General features: G+C 44.6%; 1 protein-coding gene across 6 annotated transcripts in view; it reads right to left on the bottom strand.

The window, feature by feature from the left end:
- Window positions 1-2,803: 2,803 nt before the first annotated feature.
- ADAMTS9 (ADAM metallopeptidase with thrombospondin type 1 motif 9) overlaps window positions 2,804-20,313 on the bottom strand; it is a 163,799-nt gene continuing 146,289 nt past the window's right edge. For 5 of the 6 annotated variants that reach the window (XM_027039170.2, XM_027039172.2, XM_027039171.2 and 2 more), the window contains 3 exons: window positions 18,281-18,385; window positions 8,581-8,675; window positions 5,236-6,745 (listed from right to left, as the gene is read on the bottom strand). In XM_027039170.2, the coding sequence (XP_026894971.2) occupies window positions 8,586-8,675; window positions 18,281-18,385 (195 nt within the window). In that variant the 3' untranslated portion in view covers window positions 5,236-6,745; window positions 8,581-8,585. Of the gene's footprint in view, window positions 2,952-5,235; window positions 6,746-8,580; window positions 8,676-18,280; window positions 18,386-20,313 lie in introns of those variants that run through there. The other variant, XM_053219112.1, reaches the window with a different exon arrangement.

The raw sequence follows: 20,313 nt of genomic DNA, 5'->3' as shown, positions 1-20,313 counted from the left end.
AACCTGGCCTGAGGAAATCTGTTACAGCAGCAACAGGAAATAACTAGATACAGAAGGTTTCCCTAGGTGGAGTGAGAAGAACCATGCTGATTGTCTCCTGCTCCTGATCTGCCAATGGGAATCCCAGGGTCTATAACACGGTGTAGGAGGCACAGCTTTTATTCACGCTAACAGTCAGACTTAAGATATAAAAATGCTTAAGGAAATCAGAACCATTGTGTTAAGATTTTTGTGTTAGGAATTTGTAAACATTTAATAGCTTCTATAATTGCCATGATTTTACACATTTGAACCATGAGCATGGTAGCTTATGATGCCAATTTAAAACATGCCATCGAGTACTTGATTTAAATTAGTAATTTTACATTACAGCCATCCTGGATTAATTTTCTTTTTTTTTTTTTGTAATTTTTTTTTAATGTTTATTTATTTTTGAGACAGAGACAGAGCATGAACGGGGGAGGGTCAGAGAGAGAGGGAGACACAGAATCCGAAGCAGGCTCCAGGCTCTGGGCTGTCAGCACAGAGCCTGACGCGGGGCTCAAACCCATGGACCGTGAGATCATGACCTGAGCCGAAGTCGGACGCTTAACCAACTGAGCCACCCAGGCGCCCCCTGGATTAATTTTCTATTTGGGGATATTTAAAAGAACTTTATAAAAAAAATTTTTATTAATGTTTATTTCTGAGAGAGAGAGACAGAGAGTGAGCAGGGGAGGAGCAGAGAGAGAGGGAGACACAGAATCCGAAACAGGCTCCAGGCTCTGAGCTGTCAGCACAGAGCCCGACGTGGGGCTCGAACTCACCTGTGAGATCACGACCTGAGCTGAAGTTGGCGCTTGATCGACTGAGCCTCCAGCCAACCCTAAAAGAACTCAATGCCACTGATTTATGTAATATTTATATTATATGTTTGCATATTTAAGTACTCAGAAAGGTTTGCTTTAGTCAGATAATTGAAGGACTTAAGACAAATTTCATGAAACGTATAAATACCGTAGAAAGTATTTGAAGGCTTTTAATTGACTGAAGATGAAGTCAACATTATTTAACAGTTTTTAAAAAGTAATTGCTAAAACCTAGATGGATACGTAAAATAATAGAATTTCTAAGCTGAACTCCAAAGCTTAAGAACTAGGTTTTTGCACTTGTAAATGTAATAAATTGACTCTTAGTTGTCTTTTCTACACATAAACGCCATGTTCGACTACTCTGTGATACGCATACCAACAATGTGTAAGGCATATTTGTTCCTAAGTCCTACCAAAGTGCCACATAGTGATGTGAATATGTCTATGCAAAGTTGAATTTTATCTTCTTTCCCACTGTAGCTGGATGCCTCTCTTATAATCGCTTTGAATATTTGCTCCTTTGTCCTGATAGAATATCATTGTGACTAATAATGCTGTAAAACTAGCTGGGTCACCTCCTGACCACAAAACACGTACTTAGGGCTACAGAAAAACTGGTCTTCAAATTTCTTAGGAAAAAAAAATCATTATTTGGTTTTTTTAAAAGATAGCCTTCCCGAGAAAAACTAAATTGATGGTCTGAGTTATCTTTAATTTTGAGGTACCTGTTTGAGGGGAGTAGCAAAATCTTTGCAGGGTTAGGGGCTCTGCGGGTCTTATGGCCTTCCAGCAAAATCACCTCTAAACTCAGCAGAAAACATTGAAGGCTTCCCAGCGCAATGACCTAGCCTGGAGACCTCTCCCGCCATCTGTTGGTGACAGGTAGAGTTGCCCCGCACCTGCTGGGTCGGTCGGCTGTGGTACCCACAGCTTTGTTTGTAGCTGCAGAAGTTAATCAAGAAGGAATTTCTGACCACTTTATTTAAAACAGCAACACACTCAGGCACCCAGGTGGCTTAGTCAGTTAAGCCTCTGACTTTGGCTTAGGACATGAGCTCATGGCTCATGGGTTCGAGCCCCGTGCTGTGCTCTGTGCTGACAGCTCAGCGCCTTTAGCCTGTGAAGCCTCCTTTGGATTCTGTGTCCCTGCCCCTCTCCTGCATGTGCTCTCTCTCTCTCTCTCTCTCTCAAAAATAAATACATAAATAAATAAAGTAAATGTAAAATACCAACACCTTCCCCTCAGGACACAGGGCAGTGCCTGTTCATCTTCTTAGCTTTATTTCTCCCTTTGTTCCCTCTCACCATCCCACACACTAGGTTTCACTTGCTCTTTATTCCTTTTGTATCAGAAGAGACAGAAAACTGGATGCACAAAGGCAAAGGGGACAGCAGCAGGTGTGAAAGCTCTGGCTACGAGGCTGAGGGAGTGATGTGGTGTGGCACGACAATATCTGGATGGCCATTGGGGAAAACAGGGTCAGATTTACTACCGGAAAACGACTGTGGAGTGCTTTGGTCGTGTCTTTGCTTATTTTCTTCTCCACCTGTCCCCACTACAACGTAAGCGCCAAAGGGCAGGTCTTTTTTTCACTGCGGCTGGCAGAAGCTGCCATTTTGCCCATCAGCCACCCTTCCCTTCATCCTTTTAGTGACAGAACCCCCACCTCCACGTGGCATTTGCTGGGTGTGCGGTTGACCCACTAGAGAGCACGTTTCTCAGCCTCCCTTGCAGCTAGACAAGGCAGTGCAACGAAGCAATTGCCAGTAGGTGGTGAATTAAAGTCCTTTAACTTCCAGATCTTGCCTGGAAATGAGTGCCCCCTTCCTGCAGGCTAAACTCAGATGCGGTGAGGACAAGTCACTTCAGAACCACACCTGCGAGAATGGCTAAGCCGCAAAACAGAAGGAGCCCAAGTCCTCCGATGACATACAGAACAGACTCCCCAACCGGATCTGACCTCTGCATGGTGAGGAGAGAGCAATAAATATCCGTCTTAACTTGCGATCTCTTCCTTATAGCCTCTGTTAGGAACTGATACGTGTCTCCCCAAAATTCATAGGTTGAAGTCCTAATGCGGCTGTGTTTGGAGACATGACCTGTAAGGGGGTAATCAAAGATAAATGAGGTCATAAGGGTGGGGACCTATCCAATCGGACTGATGTCCTCATCAGGAGAAACAGAGACCCCAAAGATCGCGATCTCTCTTTCTCTCTCAGCCCTCACACCAAGGAAAACCCATGTGAGGACACAGTAAGAAAAGGGATGTCTATGAGCTAGGAAGAGAGGTCTCACCCAGGTGAGACATCTGGAGCTTGGCCTTCTAGCCTCCAGAACGGTGAGAATAATTTCCATTGGATAAGCCACACGCTCCGCGGTATTGTGTTATGGCGCCCCCTAGTGGACCAATACAGCCTCTAGCCTGTACCCTAGAGCCCAGAACACGCCTGGAAATTCGCATGTATGCAATAAATATTACTTAGATAAATAAACGAAAGAATAGAAAGACAATATTTAATTTGTACAGTGCTATAAAAATGTAAAAGATTAATAGACTCTAAAAGATCGTATCTGTCCATTCATCCATCTATACATTCAGCCTTGTATCACCCTGGCTGTATTTGCAAGCAAACGAAACCTCGCCTCTGAACCCTTACCAGTGCCTTCTCTCCCACAGTCCACCCTCAGTCTATCCACTGTCAGCTCCTGTCAATCTCACCACCTAGATCACGCTGTAATTTTCTACTATTACGATGATCGCAGCTTTAGCCCAGATCCTATCATCTCTTGCTTCCTTGGTGATAACTGCTTCTAAACCACTCCCTCGAATCTCTCTACTTGAACCTGTCACAGACTTTTAGTTGCCTCTCTCAGACTCATTTTGCGCTCTTTTGGAGGAACAGATCCCTCCTTTTATTCGGTTTGGCAATGTGCTCTGAGAAGCAACCCTTTCCCCCCACTGCTCCTGCAGCCTGGCTGCAGCCACGTGACTAATTTCTGGCTGAGGAGCTAAAGGGGAATTTGTTAAACGCGGTTTCTGGAACACCTTTTTTAAATTTTTATTTCTTTTTTTTTTAACCTTTATTTATTTTTGAGACAGAGAGAGACAGAGCATGAACCGGGGAGGCTGAGAGAGAGGGAGACACAGAATCTGAAACAGGCTCCAGGCTCTGAGCTGTCAGCACAGAGCCTGACGTGGGGCTCGAAGTCATGGACTGCGAGATCACCACCTGAGCGGAAGTCGGACGCTTAACCGACAGAACCCCCAGGCGCCCCTGAAATACACTCTCTAATGTTGTAAGCCATTGCCGTCAGGGCTCTGAAATTAGCAGCAGAACGCAGTTCCTAACTGAAACAGCTCGTGTCTCACTGTTGTAAATCAGTTTAAGCTTGCTGGTGCAGAGTCTGAGGGCAGCTAGTTTGCCACCATTGATGCAGGGCTGACAGGGTCTTCAGAAAAGCATCTCACAAGTAAGTGGTAGGACTAACAATAGCCTCATTTTACAAATGAAGAAACTAAGGCTCAGGATCAGACAGTTAATATATGTCAGAGAAAGGCCTAGAACCCAAGTCTTAGATGATGCTTAGGGATGATAAGGGGTGGGACTGTGGCTGGTATGAGCTATGGGATTTGAGTTTGCCCGTGCATGCACACACACACACACACACACACACGCACACACACACACACATGCACACACACACACACACACACACACACAGGGACTCTGGAGTGGATTCCTTTGGCTTTTGTCTGTCTTCATTCTACCTACCTTTTTCTGAAAACAAACCTTTCCCTCCAGGAACCATCCTTTCCAGCTGAAGCTGTCAATCACCCGGCCCTAGGTGGTACAGGATGTCAGCTCCCTCAACAATATGACTGGTCCAGAAGTGGATGTGTAACCCCATCAGAGCCAAACAGGGTTCTTTTGGGGACGGCTACTTATTTGCTGTACGTGAACATCTACTTGGTGGTTGTCAGGAGGAGCTCAACCAATTACGTAGAGGGGCTGGCGACCTACTATTTGCTGTTTATTAGACTTCTTTGGAAAGCTCTCATATCCCTGGACACCATTAAGTCCATAGAGTAGAAACTACTGCTATATAAAATCAACAATCAAGCCCCTAAACCCACTGAAATCTCCTGTTTTGTTTGTTCATCTGTTCCCCATCACACAGACTCTTTCAGAAGAGACAAGTGATTTGAAGGGTGAAAACGCAGACCTGAGGGACAGACCCTGTCCCTTATCGACCTCTGGAATGGCAACTGTAATGGATGGGATTAAGAAAATGTGCATTTCTTCTCAACCCGGCAACCTTAAAAAAAAAACAGATATATTTTCATTCCCAGTTGAATCAAGAGTCCAGAAACCAACGCAAATGTTTGGATGTGGTCATGGTATTTATTCATAGTATATTTTCACAATGTATTAATAAAGGAGAATAACACTTATTCATACACTGAGTATAACTTCTTATGGAGCACTCTGGAGTTCGTTTGGGGTTGGAGGATACTCCCAGGTTCTTGCTAATCTCTTTGGGTTTTGGACGTGGGCAGGATTTCAAACACTGAAGGTCTGCCACGGGTCATTGGCAATGACTCCCCTTCAATCAGGTTGGAAGGGCTGAGAGACACTGACTTCAGGACTTCCATTTTGGACATAAGTAACAAAGAGTGGGTTAATGGAAGATTGGAAAGACTCAGGTGTCTTCCATTCCACGGTTTACGTCTTCTCACAAATGCTAATTACTGCAGCAGCCATGAACTGGCAGGGTCTCAGGCTCATGGCCTGAAGAAAAGTCATGTCACCAGTCAATGCGTTTAGGCAGAAGGCAGTCCTGATGATGAGGAACTGGTTTTGAACTTCTCCGGGTGTGCTGGGGGTGCTGAAGGTCACCCCATCCTGAGCATCCTGTCTTGCAGCTGATAAACGGGGACACCGTTATAGAACGTCTCGGCAAAAAGTCGAGAGGATCTCACTTTCTCAATATCACTCTGTAATGCAGTGGCTTTGGGGTCTCCTCCATTTAACTTCAGAGAGATCTAGGCACCATGAACTGAAGCAAAGTATTAATAACAGTAACAAAAAGAAGAGAGTCCAATCCTCTTCCAAAACAAGCATGTCCAAAAATAAGAAAAAGTGGTCTTGCTTTTCCAAGTGATTCTGTCCGTCGCATTCTGTCTCTATGCCTCCCTTTTATTAAACGTGTTTACATTTCTGAGTCTGGTGATCACTTAAATATATACATTATATAGCACCAAGGCAGCATTTTTTTTCCCAGAGATCACATGAAACTGAATAGTTAACATAACTAATGGCTGGTACAATCTGTGACATCGCTAAATTACTTGTTGGCGGATACTTTCCTAGAAATGCCAAAATACACTCACACGACTCTGTAGCACCTTGATGGCAGCTAGGTTGTTTTAAAAAGACAAATTACAATTTCGTAAAGGTCACAATAAAATATTTACAGATAGAAAGTAAACAATAGTGTACCGTGATAATGAAGGATCACTTTTGTCATAGTACTACATATAATGTAGAGTACGTAAAATGCAGTGATTTGACTGCAGGGGACAACATAATGCAAAAAGCAGTCATAATAGAATCATTTTACGTACAAAAATATTACATCACAATAAATAATTTCAAACATAAATATTAAACTTTACATCATTAGGATATTCCACATATATATACACACACACACATATATACAGATATATATATGTGTGTGTGTGTATATATATGTATATATGTGCATATGTACACACACACACACACACACTCATACAAGTCCTCACACGCCCACACGCACACAAATTTAAGGTGGAGGTATTGCATTACTATCCTTCATCCATCCCATAATGGCTTCCTTTTCAGAGCACCTGGAAATAAACAAACCAAATAAGAAAAGTAAATCTCCCGTATCAACTGCGGTAAGTCAAGAGTAGATAAGCCAAAGATTTTTACGTACAGAATTTAAAAAATGACACTTGTTAACTTCTCTGGATTTTTAAAGTGATGTATGTCTGCTATAGGAACATGGACGTTTCAGGGGAGTATATAGAATAAAATAAACTCCTAGCCTGAAATCCCCCACGTGAGATAATGCTTTTCAAATATTGGCACCGTTCCTTCTAGTCTTTTTCCTAGACATACATGTAAATATTATATATACACTCAAATTTTACTACACATAAACACACACAATACTATTTTACTAGATATCAAATATGTAAAATACATTTAAAATGGGAACCTCTAGTGGACACCTGCTGACTTTGCCTGTCTCCATCCCATCTCATCTTTCCTGATAACAAACGCCTCTTTCCTCTTCTAAAGGAAGCTGTCAATCACCCAACTCCAGGTGGGTACATGAGTTCAGGACATTGTCTCCTGGACGTGGCGATTGGTTCAGAAGTGCCCATGTGGCAAACAAGAGCCTGCGTTCTTGTGCAGAATGAATGCTGGATGTGAGCGTTTATTTGGGGGCAGCTCATGGTGTTGGGGAAATGGTCTGCCTGAGAATGAAGCAAGCCTTGTTGGCTGATGGGAGAACAAATGAGTCCTGAGGACTCTGTTTGAGCCTCTGGATCCAGCTATGCCTGTAGCTAGCCCACTGCTTGGATTTCTCAGTTCCTTAAGATGATAAGTTCCTTTTTTTCCTGTTGCCTCTTGCAATAAAAACAATCCTAACTGAAGATCATAGTTTTGACTACAGATTTCAATTAAACTGAAACACTGATACACAAATGTCAAGTAGGTACTCCTGTGTCAGGATCTTGAAGAGCCCTCCAGGAGAGTGGACTGCTGAAAGCTTGAAATAAGTTGCAGAAGGGTCACATGAGTTGGCTGAACTCATACCTTGTAGCTTAAGGCGCGGGGACCAGAAAATGAGTGACCGATTCATTCCTCTGCCCAGCAGAGGGAGCACTTGCCAGCATAATGTAGCGAGACCAGGAATTCTCAAACCTTCACACGCATGACTCTCTTGTGGATTTGTTAAAATACAGATTCTGGTTTTGTAAGTCCAGGGGAAGGCCTGAGATTTTGCATTCCAACAAGTTCCCAGGTGATGCTGATCATGCCAGTCCTTGGATGACACGCTGAGTCACAAGCGTGTGGAACAGAGCATTAATTGAGAGCACTGGCTTTGGTGTAGGACACTGATGGGTTCCGCCGAAAGAATCTATTGCAAGCTTCTTAATTATGTGGGCCTGAGCTTCTATCTGTGCAATGAGGGTAAGTGGCCCCTCTTGTGGCTTTACTATGAGGTTCAATGAAATAATGCCAGCAAAGTGTTCAGCCTGGTGCCTGGCACAGTCACAGCTCAATGAATGTCATGAATATTATTAATGCAGTACTCTTGGGCAGTATCTCAAAAGTTAATCCGTAAGTCACTTGAATCAGAATTCCCTGTATCAAAAATACAGATTCTTAGATGCGCCAGAGACCTCAGGACCTCTAGAGATGGAGCCTGGTTAAGTTTTTAAAGAAAAACTGCAGAGGAATCTGACGCAGAAAGCCTAGGGACCTCCTATCCAAGGGCAGAGAACAGATGAACAGGGCAGATGAACAGGAAAGAAAAAGTTAGAACAGCCAGTCAGTTTCAAGATGCTTAACAGTAACCTTTCCGGGGGCAAATGACTTGGCTACATTTGCTAATCGTGAGTTTACAAAACAAGAGAGAGAGAGAGAAAGAAACGTGGGACCTACTTACCTTAACTATAAAATTCGAACCTCCAGGCCAGTGCCAGAGGATGGAGTACATTTCCCACAGTAGCCACCGCATTTTCCCATGACTCGGGTACCGTCCTGCAAGAAAACGCATGCTCTCAGACTCCCTGCCCGACTAGTGTTTCCAAGGCTTGCGCTGGCTTTTTGGACATCTTTCTTGCATGCACGGGAGGTAGGCCTTCTGAATAGAAGCAGACCCCAACGTCCCCACACGGTCTAAAGTAGAGGCTGACAAACTATGGTCTGTGGGTCCAATCCAGCTTGCCACCTGTTTCTGTGTGGCTCGTCAATCATCAATCAAGAATAGCATTGACATTTTTTCAACGGCAAGAAGAAGCAAATCAAGAACCGAATCTCCTGACATTTGAAAATTATACGAAATTCAAGGTTCAGTATCCATAATAAAGTTTTATTGGACACAGCCATGTTCATTCATTCACTTAATGTCTGTGCCTGCTTCCAGGCTGTAAGAGCAGGATGGACGGTGGTGACAGCTCTCATTGCTTTGCACCGCGACTCAGCATACTGCAAACCACAGGGACACAGGGGTGACTTAACAGCGTTTGCAATGCTGTGCGTGTTGCCATATCCTAACATTGTATTTTGTTTCATTACCAGCGCATACCATCGTGTCAGAACAAGAAACGGAAAGGGACTGTGTATGTTGCTCTTTTAAGGCACTGTTGTATGTGAGCTATTCTGTTATCAAACTTAGATGGCAAAGCATTGTGTTTCTCATGCAATGACACCACAGCTGTGCCAGGAGAATACAATATACGCCATCGTCACCAACCTCAGCCTCAGCACACGTTTCCAACTCACAAGGAAAGCCACGGTCATAAATTTAGAAAATTCAAAACCGAAGATCTCACCGTAGCATTGTTTCTTCCCAACGATAAAAAAGTGAAACCGAGTAGGGGCACTTGGGTTAAGCAACGGACTTCGGGTCAGGTCACGATCTCACGGTTCGTGGGTTTGAGCCCCGCATCGGACTCAGTGCTGACAGCTCAGAGCCTGGAGCCTGCTTTGGGCTCTGTGTCTCCCTCTCTCTCCCCTCCCCTGCTCATGGTCTGTCTCTCTCTGTCTCTCAAAAAATAAATAAACATTAAGAAATTAAAAAAAATGAAACTGAGTAAAAATAATGAAACCAAGTAAGTTTCCAAGTGGCTGATGTATTAGCTAAGCCAGGAAAACAGTTTGCCCCAAGGTGAGTTAAAGACATCCTTGTTTCATTGTTAACAGCTGAACAAACGTGTCCAGAGAAAATAAATTGTTCAACACTACAATCGTTTTCGGAAGGAAAACAGTTGCTTGAAAAATCGATGACACTGACAATAACATCAATAATCAATTAAAACACGAGACAAATAATTTGGGGGGGGGTATTGTTTTTTGTTTTTGGCTCCTGATGAGCTGATAGGTAGGTATTATGGATATCATTCAGTTGTTTATTTGAGATGATGCTGACCGTGAAGGGACTGCAGACTTGGCTTCCGGGAATAGTCTGTGGGAAATGAATTCAGGCAAGACAATTTCAAAGAGGCTGAGAAAACACTAGCACAGAACAGCTGAAGTGGAATCTACCAAGATGTGTTGGCAACTGACAGTGGTAAAAAAAAAGTATGTGAACGCAGAGAAAGCTCTAGTTGGTCAAATTTACAAAGCTCATAAGAACGTAAGGTGCCTGAAGCCTATAATCACTTAACGTATTATCCATCAGTAGGTGCTTGGTGGAAAATAGAAGAATCCATCAGGTGTTACAGAGCGAGGATGAACAGCTTTCGCTACCACAACCTTATCCATCATCAGTTTTATAGACTTTCCTTGTCAGAACTAGAAACGGAACGCCCTGACCCATGCTGCCATCTAGCAGTTTGATAACTTAGCAGTGGACAGGTTGGACCGTGAACTTTCGAGCTCAGAGCTGGGATTAACATTTTTTTCTGAACGAGAACTGCTCTCAGTCGCTGTAACTGGACACCCCCCGGGCTGTGCGCATTAGCTTTTGCTATGGATCTGACAATATTTCTTAGGGAATGGAACCTGAATTTCAAGGCAAAAGTGCATTTACAGGCACAGCTTACCCTGGGGTAAAGTCATTTTAACGTCAATTAACATTGTTCCAATCGTAAGTAGGGTGAAGCCGCTTTACGTGCTCTCCATTCTGCTGAGAATGAAGACAAGAAGCCGTATCTCAGGCCACGTACATTTTTGGTGAATGTACTTTCTGAGCTTGAGTGGCAGCACCCGCCCCATGTTCTGGACTTTGGGCTAAGTGCCGAGCAAATTTCATATCTCAAAATCCATTTAACAAGGCATTTGAGAAGCTTCTATCTCGCCTTCAATGGCAAGGGCTTAATCTGTGATGTAATGACGTACGAAAGGGTGAATACCAAGAGAAAAATCGAATAGGATTCTAGAAATGCTTGCCAAGGTGTGAATATGCTCAATTAAAAGGACATGGTTGTGGACTATATCAGTGTTTGACAATACCTATTTGTGTAAAAGAAAGTTTGTAAAGATGAAATGCAGAAAATCTCATCGTTGACCCGCATTAACAAATACTTATCATCAACTTTGATAACAGAGAATTAAGCAAAATATGCAGCTAGTTTAAGCAAAATATGATCATTTCTGAATATTCCATGGTTCTCACTGCTAAGTATGTTTACAAAAAAATGTACTCAATTATCATTTTTAAAATTGAATCAATAAAAATGTTGTGCAAATTTGTTTTCACTCTTGTCAGATAAATACATATACAATAGCACTGATTTTTGCCCCCTGGCTGGCAAAGTCTAAAATATTTATAAGTAAGTATTATTCAGTTTTTCACAGAAAAAGTTTGCTGGCCTGCGGTCGATCCCTTCCTGACTCTCCAGACGCTATCATTTCCCTCCACCCCACCCCTGACCTCTGCCTTTCGTTGGGTTGTTCTTCTGACGTGCCCCTTATAACACAGGGCCTTTGCACATGCAATACCATGGCCTATGCCTGGAACTCTCTTCTGTGTCCCTTGCCCATCTATGTACACTGGACCACCCCAGTTTTTGACTGTTAAATTCTTCAGAACCCAGCCTAGCAGCCACTTTCTCTTAAAAATCTTCCTTACCCAGTTACCTACCACATAGCATCCTATAAAAATGGGTAATACTTTCTTTACATCTGTCTTCCTGCTAGAATATAAGTCCCACGATGGCAAGGTCAATGTCTTCTTTTGCTTTTAAAGTTTATTTATTTTAAGAGAAAGAGAGAGAGAGAGTGAGAAAGAGACAGCCAGTGAGCATCCTCATGGGAGGGGCAGAGAGAGAGGGAAAAAGAATCCCAAGCAGTCTCTGCATTGTCAGTACAGAGCCCAATGTGGGGCTCGAACCCCAAGAATCATGAGATCATTACCTGAGCTGAAACCAAGAGTCGAACGCTTAACCAATTGAGCCACCCAGGTGCTCAAGACCAATGTCTTTTTAAATTTCAAGGTCTCTAGAACCCAACAGTGTATGGCTCAGGCTGGGACTAAATACAGATTTCTTGAATGAATGAATGAATGAATGAATGAGAGGCTGAAGCTGATACACACTCTTCTTTTTGACCCACAATTCAGATCGCTTGCTGAATTAATTCCCCTAACACTTTACCATGCTGTGAAGAACTCCTTGTCTAATTGTGACATCATATCTCACTGTGTAAATTTCCCATGTTGTGTTAGCCACCCCCCGACCCTTTCATTCCTGCACAATGTTTGGCATCTTGGATGGTTCACATTTTTCACTGTCGAGAGAAACACTGTGATGAACCATATTTGTGCCTGCATTTCAGGATATCTTCGGGCTACATTCCCAGAACTGGGCCAAGGTCATGAAGGTTTGGTTCATATTGCCAAACTGTGAAAGTCTCTTGCAAATAATGGATAATCTTGTTTAAAAACAAAGGGAAGAAAAGCTTTGTCAATTTAACAAAGAGAACAAAATAGTTTCTCTCCCTTTTAAAAATTTGCTTGCCTTTGATTATGAGTGATGTTGAGTTGGAAGAGTGATCTATTTCTAAAACTCAAATTGGTTCTGCCTTTTAAACTTTTTAAAAACATTTTTATTTATTTATTTTTTAATGTTTATTCATTTTTGAGGGGGGGGAGGAGCCAAGAGAGAGGGAGACACAGAATTGGAAGCAGGCTCCAGGCTCTGAGCTGTCAGCACAGAGCCAGACGTGGGGCTTGAACCCACGAACTGTGAGATCATGAACTGAGCGGAAGTCGGAGGCTTAACTGACTGAGCCACCCAGGCGCCCCTAACTGGTCCTGCTTTTAGGGGCCCGTATTAATTCTGGAGCCAATCTGATACCATCAACTGGATGTGATGCCAGACCAGCCAGCCTTCCAACTAGGAACCTTCTCTGGAGGCTAAATCGCTGGCCTGTGGGTCTTCAGAATTGCTGATGTGCTGTGAATGTCTTCTGTCTCACACAAGCTCATGCTTTCTTCACTCTCTCCGGACCCAGCAGTAGAGAGAACCACAGTCAGACTGCCTGGGGCTTGTATTGCATGTTTAAGCAACTTTCTCTAAGCCTCAGTTTCCTAGAACATCTGTAAAATGGGGGTAATATTTGTCTGCCCTCAGAGATCTGCTATAAAAGCAAGAATGTATGCAAAGTGCTTAGCAGAGTTCTTGGCCTGATGTGCGTGCTCAAAAAATACTAGCTATTATTATCATAAAGGCAGTTTTTCATGTGTGGATCCCCATCATAGCCTTTTCTCATGAAGAAGGAGAAAAGTCTGGGTAATTATAAAGGTGCCGATAATGGCTTTGCAATGTTCATGCTATTTCACTAATCGGGACTCTGTTAATGTGATTTAGATCAAGTCTGAGCTAAAACTTATCATTTTTACTACAGAACACAAAGAAAAAAACATACCAAGAGAATGATTAGCATAAATATGATTGTCATGGAAACAGTGCCTATTTCAGAGAAAAAGGTATGCTTTCCAGCATCTTAGAAGTACCTACTCACAGGGGTGCCTGGGTGGTGCAGTCGGTTAAGCATCCGACTTCAGCCAGCTCACAATCTCACGGTCCGTGGGTTCGAGCCCCGCGTCAGGCTCTGGGCTGATGGCTCGGAGCCTGGAGCCTGTTTCCGATTCTGTGTCTCCCTCTCTCTCTGCCCCTCCCCCGTTCATGCTCTGTCTCTCTCTGTCCCAAAAATAAATAAAAACGTTGAAAAAAAAAAAAAAAGAAGTACCTACTCACATACAATGAAACACTAATTATAAATCATTTTTATTTTCTTCATTAAAGCAAGTACTCTAAAAATCTCCTTTCAGTGAATATTTTGTTAGCTTAGTTTGAGCTATTATATATAATTAAAACGAGAGATTCTCTGCTCAATTATGAATAGTTTGTATTTCATACTTTTCGTAAATTTTTCTGGTTTCCTCCATCAACGTGAGGTAGGCTTTGTGGTTTTACTTGTGATTTTCTTGAAGCGTATTGATTTACATTTCTTTCTTTCTTTTTTTTTTTTTTTTTAGTTTACTTATTTATTTTGAGAGAGAGAGAGAACATATAAGCAGGGTAAGGGTAAGGACAGAGAAAGAGGGAGGGAAAGAATTCCAAGCAGTCTCCTCACGGTCAGTGCAGAGCCTGACGCGGGGCTCAAACTCACAAACTGTGAGATCATGACCTGAGCCCAGATCAAGAGTCAGATGCTTAACTGACTGAGCCATCCAGGCGCCCCTGATGTACATTTCTTTGGAGTGTGCTGGTGGTGAACTGCCCATAAAACATGGGAGGTATATATATTTCCCAATATAACCCTACACAGTCACATATACGTGAATATACCCATTGTTTAATATTTAGAATATATTTAAATCTCTAACTTCTACAGGAACGTATGGAAGAAAAAGCACACATGTCTAAAATGTCATGTTTCTCTCCTGGCCTGCAGTATGATTTCTATGTTTGCGGACAGTTGGATTTTCACAAGCGAACTACGAGGTAGGAGGCAGCGCATGGAAGATGAATGAGCATTGACTCCGGACCACGTGTACACTTGCACCCCGCCCCAACACTTTCACCTCGTGTTCCCTTAACTCCACTGGTTGTAAATGAGCTACAAGATATGGGAAGCAAAAACAATATAAAACCAGGGAGGGGGGCACAACGTAAGAGACTCTTAAATATGGAGAACAACAGAAGGTTCTGGAGGGGTAGTTGGGGGGGGCGGATGGGCTAAATGGGTAAGGGGCCTTAAGGAATGTACTCCTGAAATCACAGTTGCACTACATGCGAACTAACTTGGATGTAAATGAAAAAAATAAATTAAAAACAGATATGAATTGAGGCCATCTCCTCTATGACCATGCAAAATTCATTAATTTTGAATTTCAAAGCAATTCTTCAATCTACAACCCTCCCTCAGCGTAAGGAATGTCTGTTAGGCCCCAGGGCCAGGCAGCCAGGCCTCAGAAACACAGGCCCCGCCCCTTGCCCCTTGCTGACCCCACAAATTCCCCAGGCCTGCAAAGAAGCAAGAAGACTGGTGGGCACCTCTCCCATGTGGCCTGAAGTGAACCTCCCTTCACTCTGCTCTGCTCTCAAGGCTGTTCCAGAACCTCCTCCTGGACGTTCAGATAGCAGCTCTGAGGATGGGCGTGTGGAGCCCCGGGAGACCTCTGGATGGGGCTGAGGGCCTTTTCGTATCCTGAGCACATCCGTGAGCTGAGGGGGCACAGAATGTCACTGGCAGAGGAGCTCCGAATTCCAACATCTCCTTTCCGATCTCACATCCAGGCCATGGTCCCCTTTCTGTGGGTCTCCCCCTCACACACAAGCAGGGTAGAAACTCTAGTTCCTGTGCACAGCAGGTGCAGCTAAAGCACCGCTGGGAAATAGGGTTGTCCCTCGCTCCCAGGTGGGGTGGGGACCCAGCTGGTGCTCTGGGGTGCCAGCCACCAGAAGTGATTCTGGTGATTCAGTTTCACGCTGGACAACTGGAGTCTTCCTGTAGTTTTGCTGGGGAAAAACATTTTATTGCCAACCAGGTTTGGAGAATTGAGGTTTTCACCATGGCTTTTTCTTTGTAGCTCTCAGCAGAAGACGGTAGGAAAGTAAGGGAGGATGATGGGAGGCTGAATCAAAGCAGGGCCTCAGTCCCTCGGGGCAACACGCGAGTACGTAATGGTGGGAGCAGGACATTGCAGGGTTTTGCAAAGTGTGTTCTAAGGAACATCAGGTTATTCGGGGGCAACTAAAAAGTGTAACTTTGAAAAGAAGGTTCTGGGGTTGGTCTAACTCAGGCCAACAGTTCTGGAAACGTGGGCAGAGACCAGGGCCATCGGCACCACCCAGGAAACTGCTGGAAATGTCCATTTTGGGCCCTTCTTGAGGCTGGCTGTGTTTTTAACTAGCACAGCAGGTAATGCACGCTCCAGTTTGAGAACCACTGATTTAGGGCAACACTGGTTTCGATAAAGTCACACAGGCTTCCTTCCTGTATACTACATTCCAACCTTTAGTAAGCTCAGGCTTATCGTGCCTCTTCAAGAAGGAAATAAAATATACAATTTTCTTCCAAATGTCATTGGCCAGGGAGGCCTGTGTTCGGGGCGCGTAGTCAGGGGATGCTGCTCTGAGAGCCCCACAAGCAGGTGAGGCACACAGGGCAGCACGTGGCACGGCAACCAGGAGCCACAGATGGCTCTGGCCGGGCTCCCAGGGATTCACAAGGAGTGCTCAGCAGACCCTGGAGATTAATTTTGAGCTCCGGCTCTCCGGGCTGTCACGGAACACCAAGAGGTTTTTTTTTTTCTTTTTTTTTCTTTTTCTTTTCTTTTCTTTCTTTTTTTTTTTTTTTTCCGGAACACCAAGATTTAAAAAAAGAAAAAAATGCTGGCAGGCAAATGTCAAACCAACCCCCTCCAGGAAAGGCGGAACTTCTCCCAAACGCTTGGGAAACAGCCAACCCGTCTTTGCAGGGCAGTGATCATTCTCTCCAGAAGGTGGCGCTCTCCGCCGTACTTATTTTTAGGTTCTGGATGCAAACAACAATACTGATAAGGGCTGATGGGATTGAAACTTAGCTAACGGAGTCTACATAGACGGTTTCCTACGGAATCCTGCTTCGTGTCTGACCACGTTTTGGGCAGTTAATGTTGTTGTCCCTCGGAGTGACTGAAACAGAATATATGGGCCCTGGGGGGTAGTGGTGTGGAAGAACATAATCATTTGGTGGCACATTCTAAAGCAGGCGGCCCGTCTATCAGCTATCTTTATTCCTTTCAGTGCAAAGGAAAACGAATGATTTACGAGCAATCAATGGGGACTGGCTTAGAGCAAGACGGGAGTCAGATTTTTCTTTTTTCTTTTTTTTTTTCCCATAGACAAATTTAACCCTGGAAGCTGAAAACTGGGGCTCTAGAAACTCAGGGATTTCCCTGGGAAGTCACAATCGGATGTTTCGTCCCTTCCTGGGGTGGGTGGGGTGATAAGGTTTAGCAGATAAAAACACAGGGCACTGAATTAGATGTAAGTTTCAAATAAGCAACAAGTAATCTTTTTAGAATAAATATGTCCCACACAGTGTTTAAGACATGCATGTAGTAAAAAGAAAAAATGTTCCTTGCTTATTTGAAATTCAAATTTAACTGGGCGTCCTCTACTTCATCCGGCAACCCTACTCTGAAATGATAACCCCTTTCCCCGTTCTCTTCCTCTTTGTCCTCCCCCAGCCACATTTCTGAGGAGACCCCGTGTGAGGGTCACGGCTGAAGCAGGACCTGGGACCGCAGGCCATACTCTGGTAAATTTCCCCTTTGTCCTTGGGGTCAGGTTCCTGTCGCAGGTTCTGGGAACTGAGGGAAGGAACACACAGCAGTTTCTGTCCTGGGTATATACAAGGGGAGTTAAAAATTCTATCCCTGCCTGGGAGGTTCCCATTCAGTCAGTCTGGCTGGGGTCTGGGCACATGCATTTGAAACTTTTCCAGGGGATTCTGAGAAACACCAGGGTTTCTCAAGCTGTGCCTTGCTTATGATCCACCTGGATCATAAGACCTTGTTCATGGAGACCTTATTCAGCGGCAGATCCGGACTTAGAAGCCACGGGCCCCCAGAAACTGCATTTGCAACAAGCCTCAGGTGATGTTGATGCTCCATGTGGACCACACCTTGAGTGGCAGGATTTTTGAGCATGAAAACCTGGTAACTGTGAAACCCCTGAGTGTTTCTCGAACGCTCTGCGAACATCACCTGATAACATCCCTACCTTCCAGCCTCTGTTGTATTTCCATTTTTTCTTACAACAACAACAAACAAACATCCTGTGCCCTACGTTCACAAAAGGAATCTAATGTTGGCTAATTGCAAGGTGTTGGAGCTGCACGCTCTCTCGGAGGCTTCTTAACTGCTTTCAGCTTCCCCGTTAGGCATCGTCCAATTACTCGGATGGTTCACAGGTTGAGGACTCAGGGAAGGATTCACCGGAAGCGAAGCAAGGCTCTTTCGGATACACTCAACTTACACTTGCTTCACCTTCAATTTATGTCCTAAGTTTCCTTCCTGACACTTTGCAAAATAGTTTCAGCAAGTGGGAAAGCGCGTTCGTCCCTTTAGCACCACCACAACAGACCCGGCAAGGAAGGAAGGAAAGAGAAAAAACCAAAACCCAACGGAAGCCACTAGGTCACCTTACCGGGGACTTCTTAATGTCGGAGACCGCGTAGTTCCCTTGTGATATCCATCTGGCTGAGTCAGTTAAAGACAGGCCGGTCCCGTAAAGGTTGATGCTAAAACGACCCTGGAATAAATAGCCAATGAAAAAGACTTTTAGTCCACGTGATGTCCTAAGCAAAGGCCACACAATGAAGGGCCCTTGGAAAGGAGAAGGACATTAATTAATTACGATAGCTACTAATTAATGAGGGTGGTTTTTTTTTTTTTTTTTGGAAGGTGGGGGTAAGTCTGGGCCAGGCACTTTACATGCATGCTCACAAGAGCTCTCTGAAGGCGTTCTCTTTACAGATGGGGAAACTAAGGCCCGGTGGAGGTGACTAGCTTCTGCAGGAGACAGTGCGAGGCCAACTCACATTTTCCTGACTTCAAAGTCCTCGCTCTCAACCAGCGCCATTCTGCCTCCCTAACCCAGCAATCCTGATGTTGCTCACAATTATCAGATTCCTTCAGGAACAAAATGCCACAGTGTAATTTTTCTAACAAGATCTCGCTGCCAAAGCTTCCCGGGCCGCCGCTTCCCCGCCACGCTGAGCACTGCGCGCCCTAAGCACAGCGGGGCGGGACTTCAAAGCACAGGTGCGCTCTCCGGGACGGCCAGCAGAGGGCGCGCGCGGCCCGTTCTACACAGCCTGCAGCGGGACCGCCTCTTCCAGGCCGGGGATCCCGGATCCCAACCAGCTCCAGGATTCCTTTCAAAACCGGGCCTCGGTGTTTCCACGTTTATTTCTAAGGAGACGCCGCCGCAGAGCTCCTCTCCTGTGTTGCCCATCTGTCTCTGTTTCTCCCTCGCTTGCAAAAATGACTCCACAAAGGCACCTGAAATACCTTGCTGAGGCTTCTTCCCCCACAAGGAGCGGTTTCAGATCTGAAAATATTCTGCACCAACACGCTCGCGGTGAATGTATCCTCTCGGAACCTGACACGGTCCCGTACTTTGTCAAAGCAGTCTTTAATAAGGCGAGGCGGACTCCGCGCCGGCCAGGCCTATGTAAAAATCGGGCTCTTTCAGGGAGGGAGAGGGGGGATGAAATCTCAGAACCTCAGTTTGTCCACCTGTAAAATGGAAGCTAGTAACAGTATCTGCCTCAGCCTACTGTAGGGAGGGCTAAATGAAATTAGCCATGCAGCACACGGCTGGTACCTGACTTCAGAAATCCTGGTTATTGGTTGTTTTGTGTTGGGTGTCTCGCTCCAAGAGGAACAGTAGACTTAGGGGAGGGACTTGGTATTGCTTTATTTATATCAATAATGGTCTGTAACACATAGGCGGTTGATAGATTGTTAATAAATATTCCATCCTGGCTTGTCCACTATGACCTGGCAGGACTAGGGTTACCCTGCAGGCTTCCTCTCTGTGTCAGTGCCATCACTATTTCCTAAGCAGAGGCTATCAACCCCTTTGGAGCCTTAGATTCCACATGTATGACATGGGGACAAAATAACATTCCAATTCTCGGAAGTGATGCGAGCATCGAAGTTAGTGGCTCTCCGCAGGGGACGATTTTGCCCCTGGGGGGAAATCTGGCAATTATCTAGAGATCTTTCTGGTTGTCATAACTGGCAGGTGTGTGTGTGTGTGTGTGTGTGTGTGTGTGTGTGTGTTACTAGCATCTGGAGGGTAGAGACCAGAGGTACTGCTAAATAGCCTGCGATGCACAGCACAGTCCCTACAACAGAGATCGATCCATTCCAAAACACTGATAGTGCTGACGGTGAGAAACTCTGGTTGTGACCGTTTGGATTTTTCCTAGAATCCAGATTCCTCTACTTTTCGTGTAGGCTTAACTTTCCTGAGTCCATCTGTAAAATGGGTTAGTAACGCCTACGATGCAAATAGGAGGGGGTGAGGTAGAAGGTATAGTGCATGTAACTCATTACCTGGCACAGAGTAGGTGATATTTAAATAGTATTTTTGGAAATTACGACAGTACCCTACAGGCGTTCGTGGTTGGTAGGCGAAGTGGCCTCAGTAAGTGTCCGTGATTGTGGCTG

The sequence above is a fragment of the Acinonyx jubatus genome, chromosome A2, assembly GCF_027475565.1.
Source record: "Acinonyx jubatus isolate Ajub_Pintada_27869175 chromosome A2, VMU_Ajub_asm_v1.0, whole genome shotgun sequence".
Lineage (NCBI taxonomy): Eukaryota > Metazoa > Chordata > Mammalia > Carnivora > Felidae > Acinonyx > Acinonyx jubatus.
This window is presented reverse-complemented; position numbering and strand designations above follow the sequence as displayed.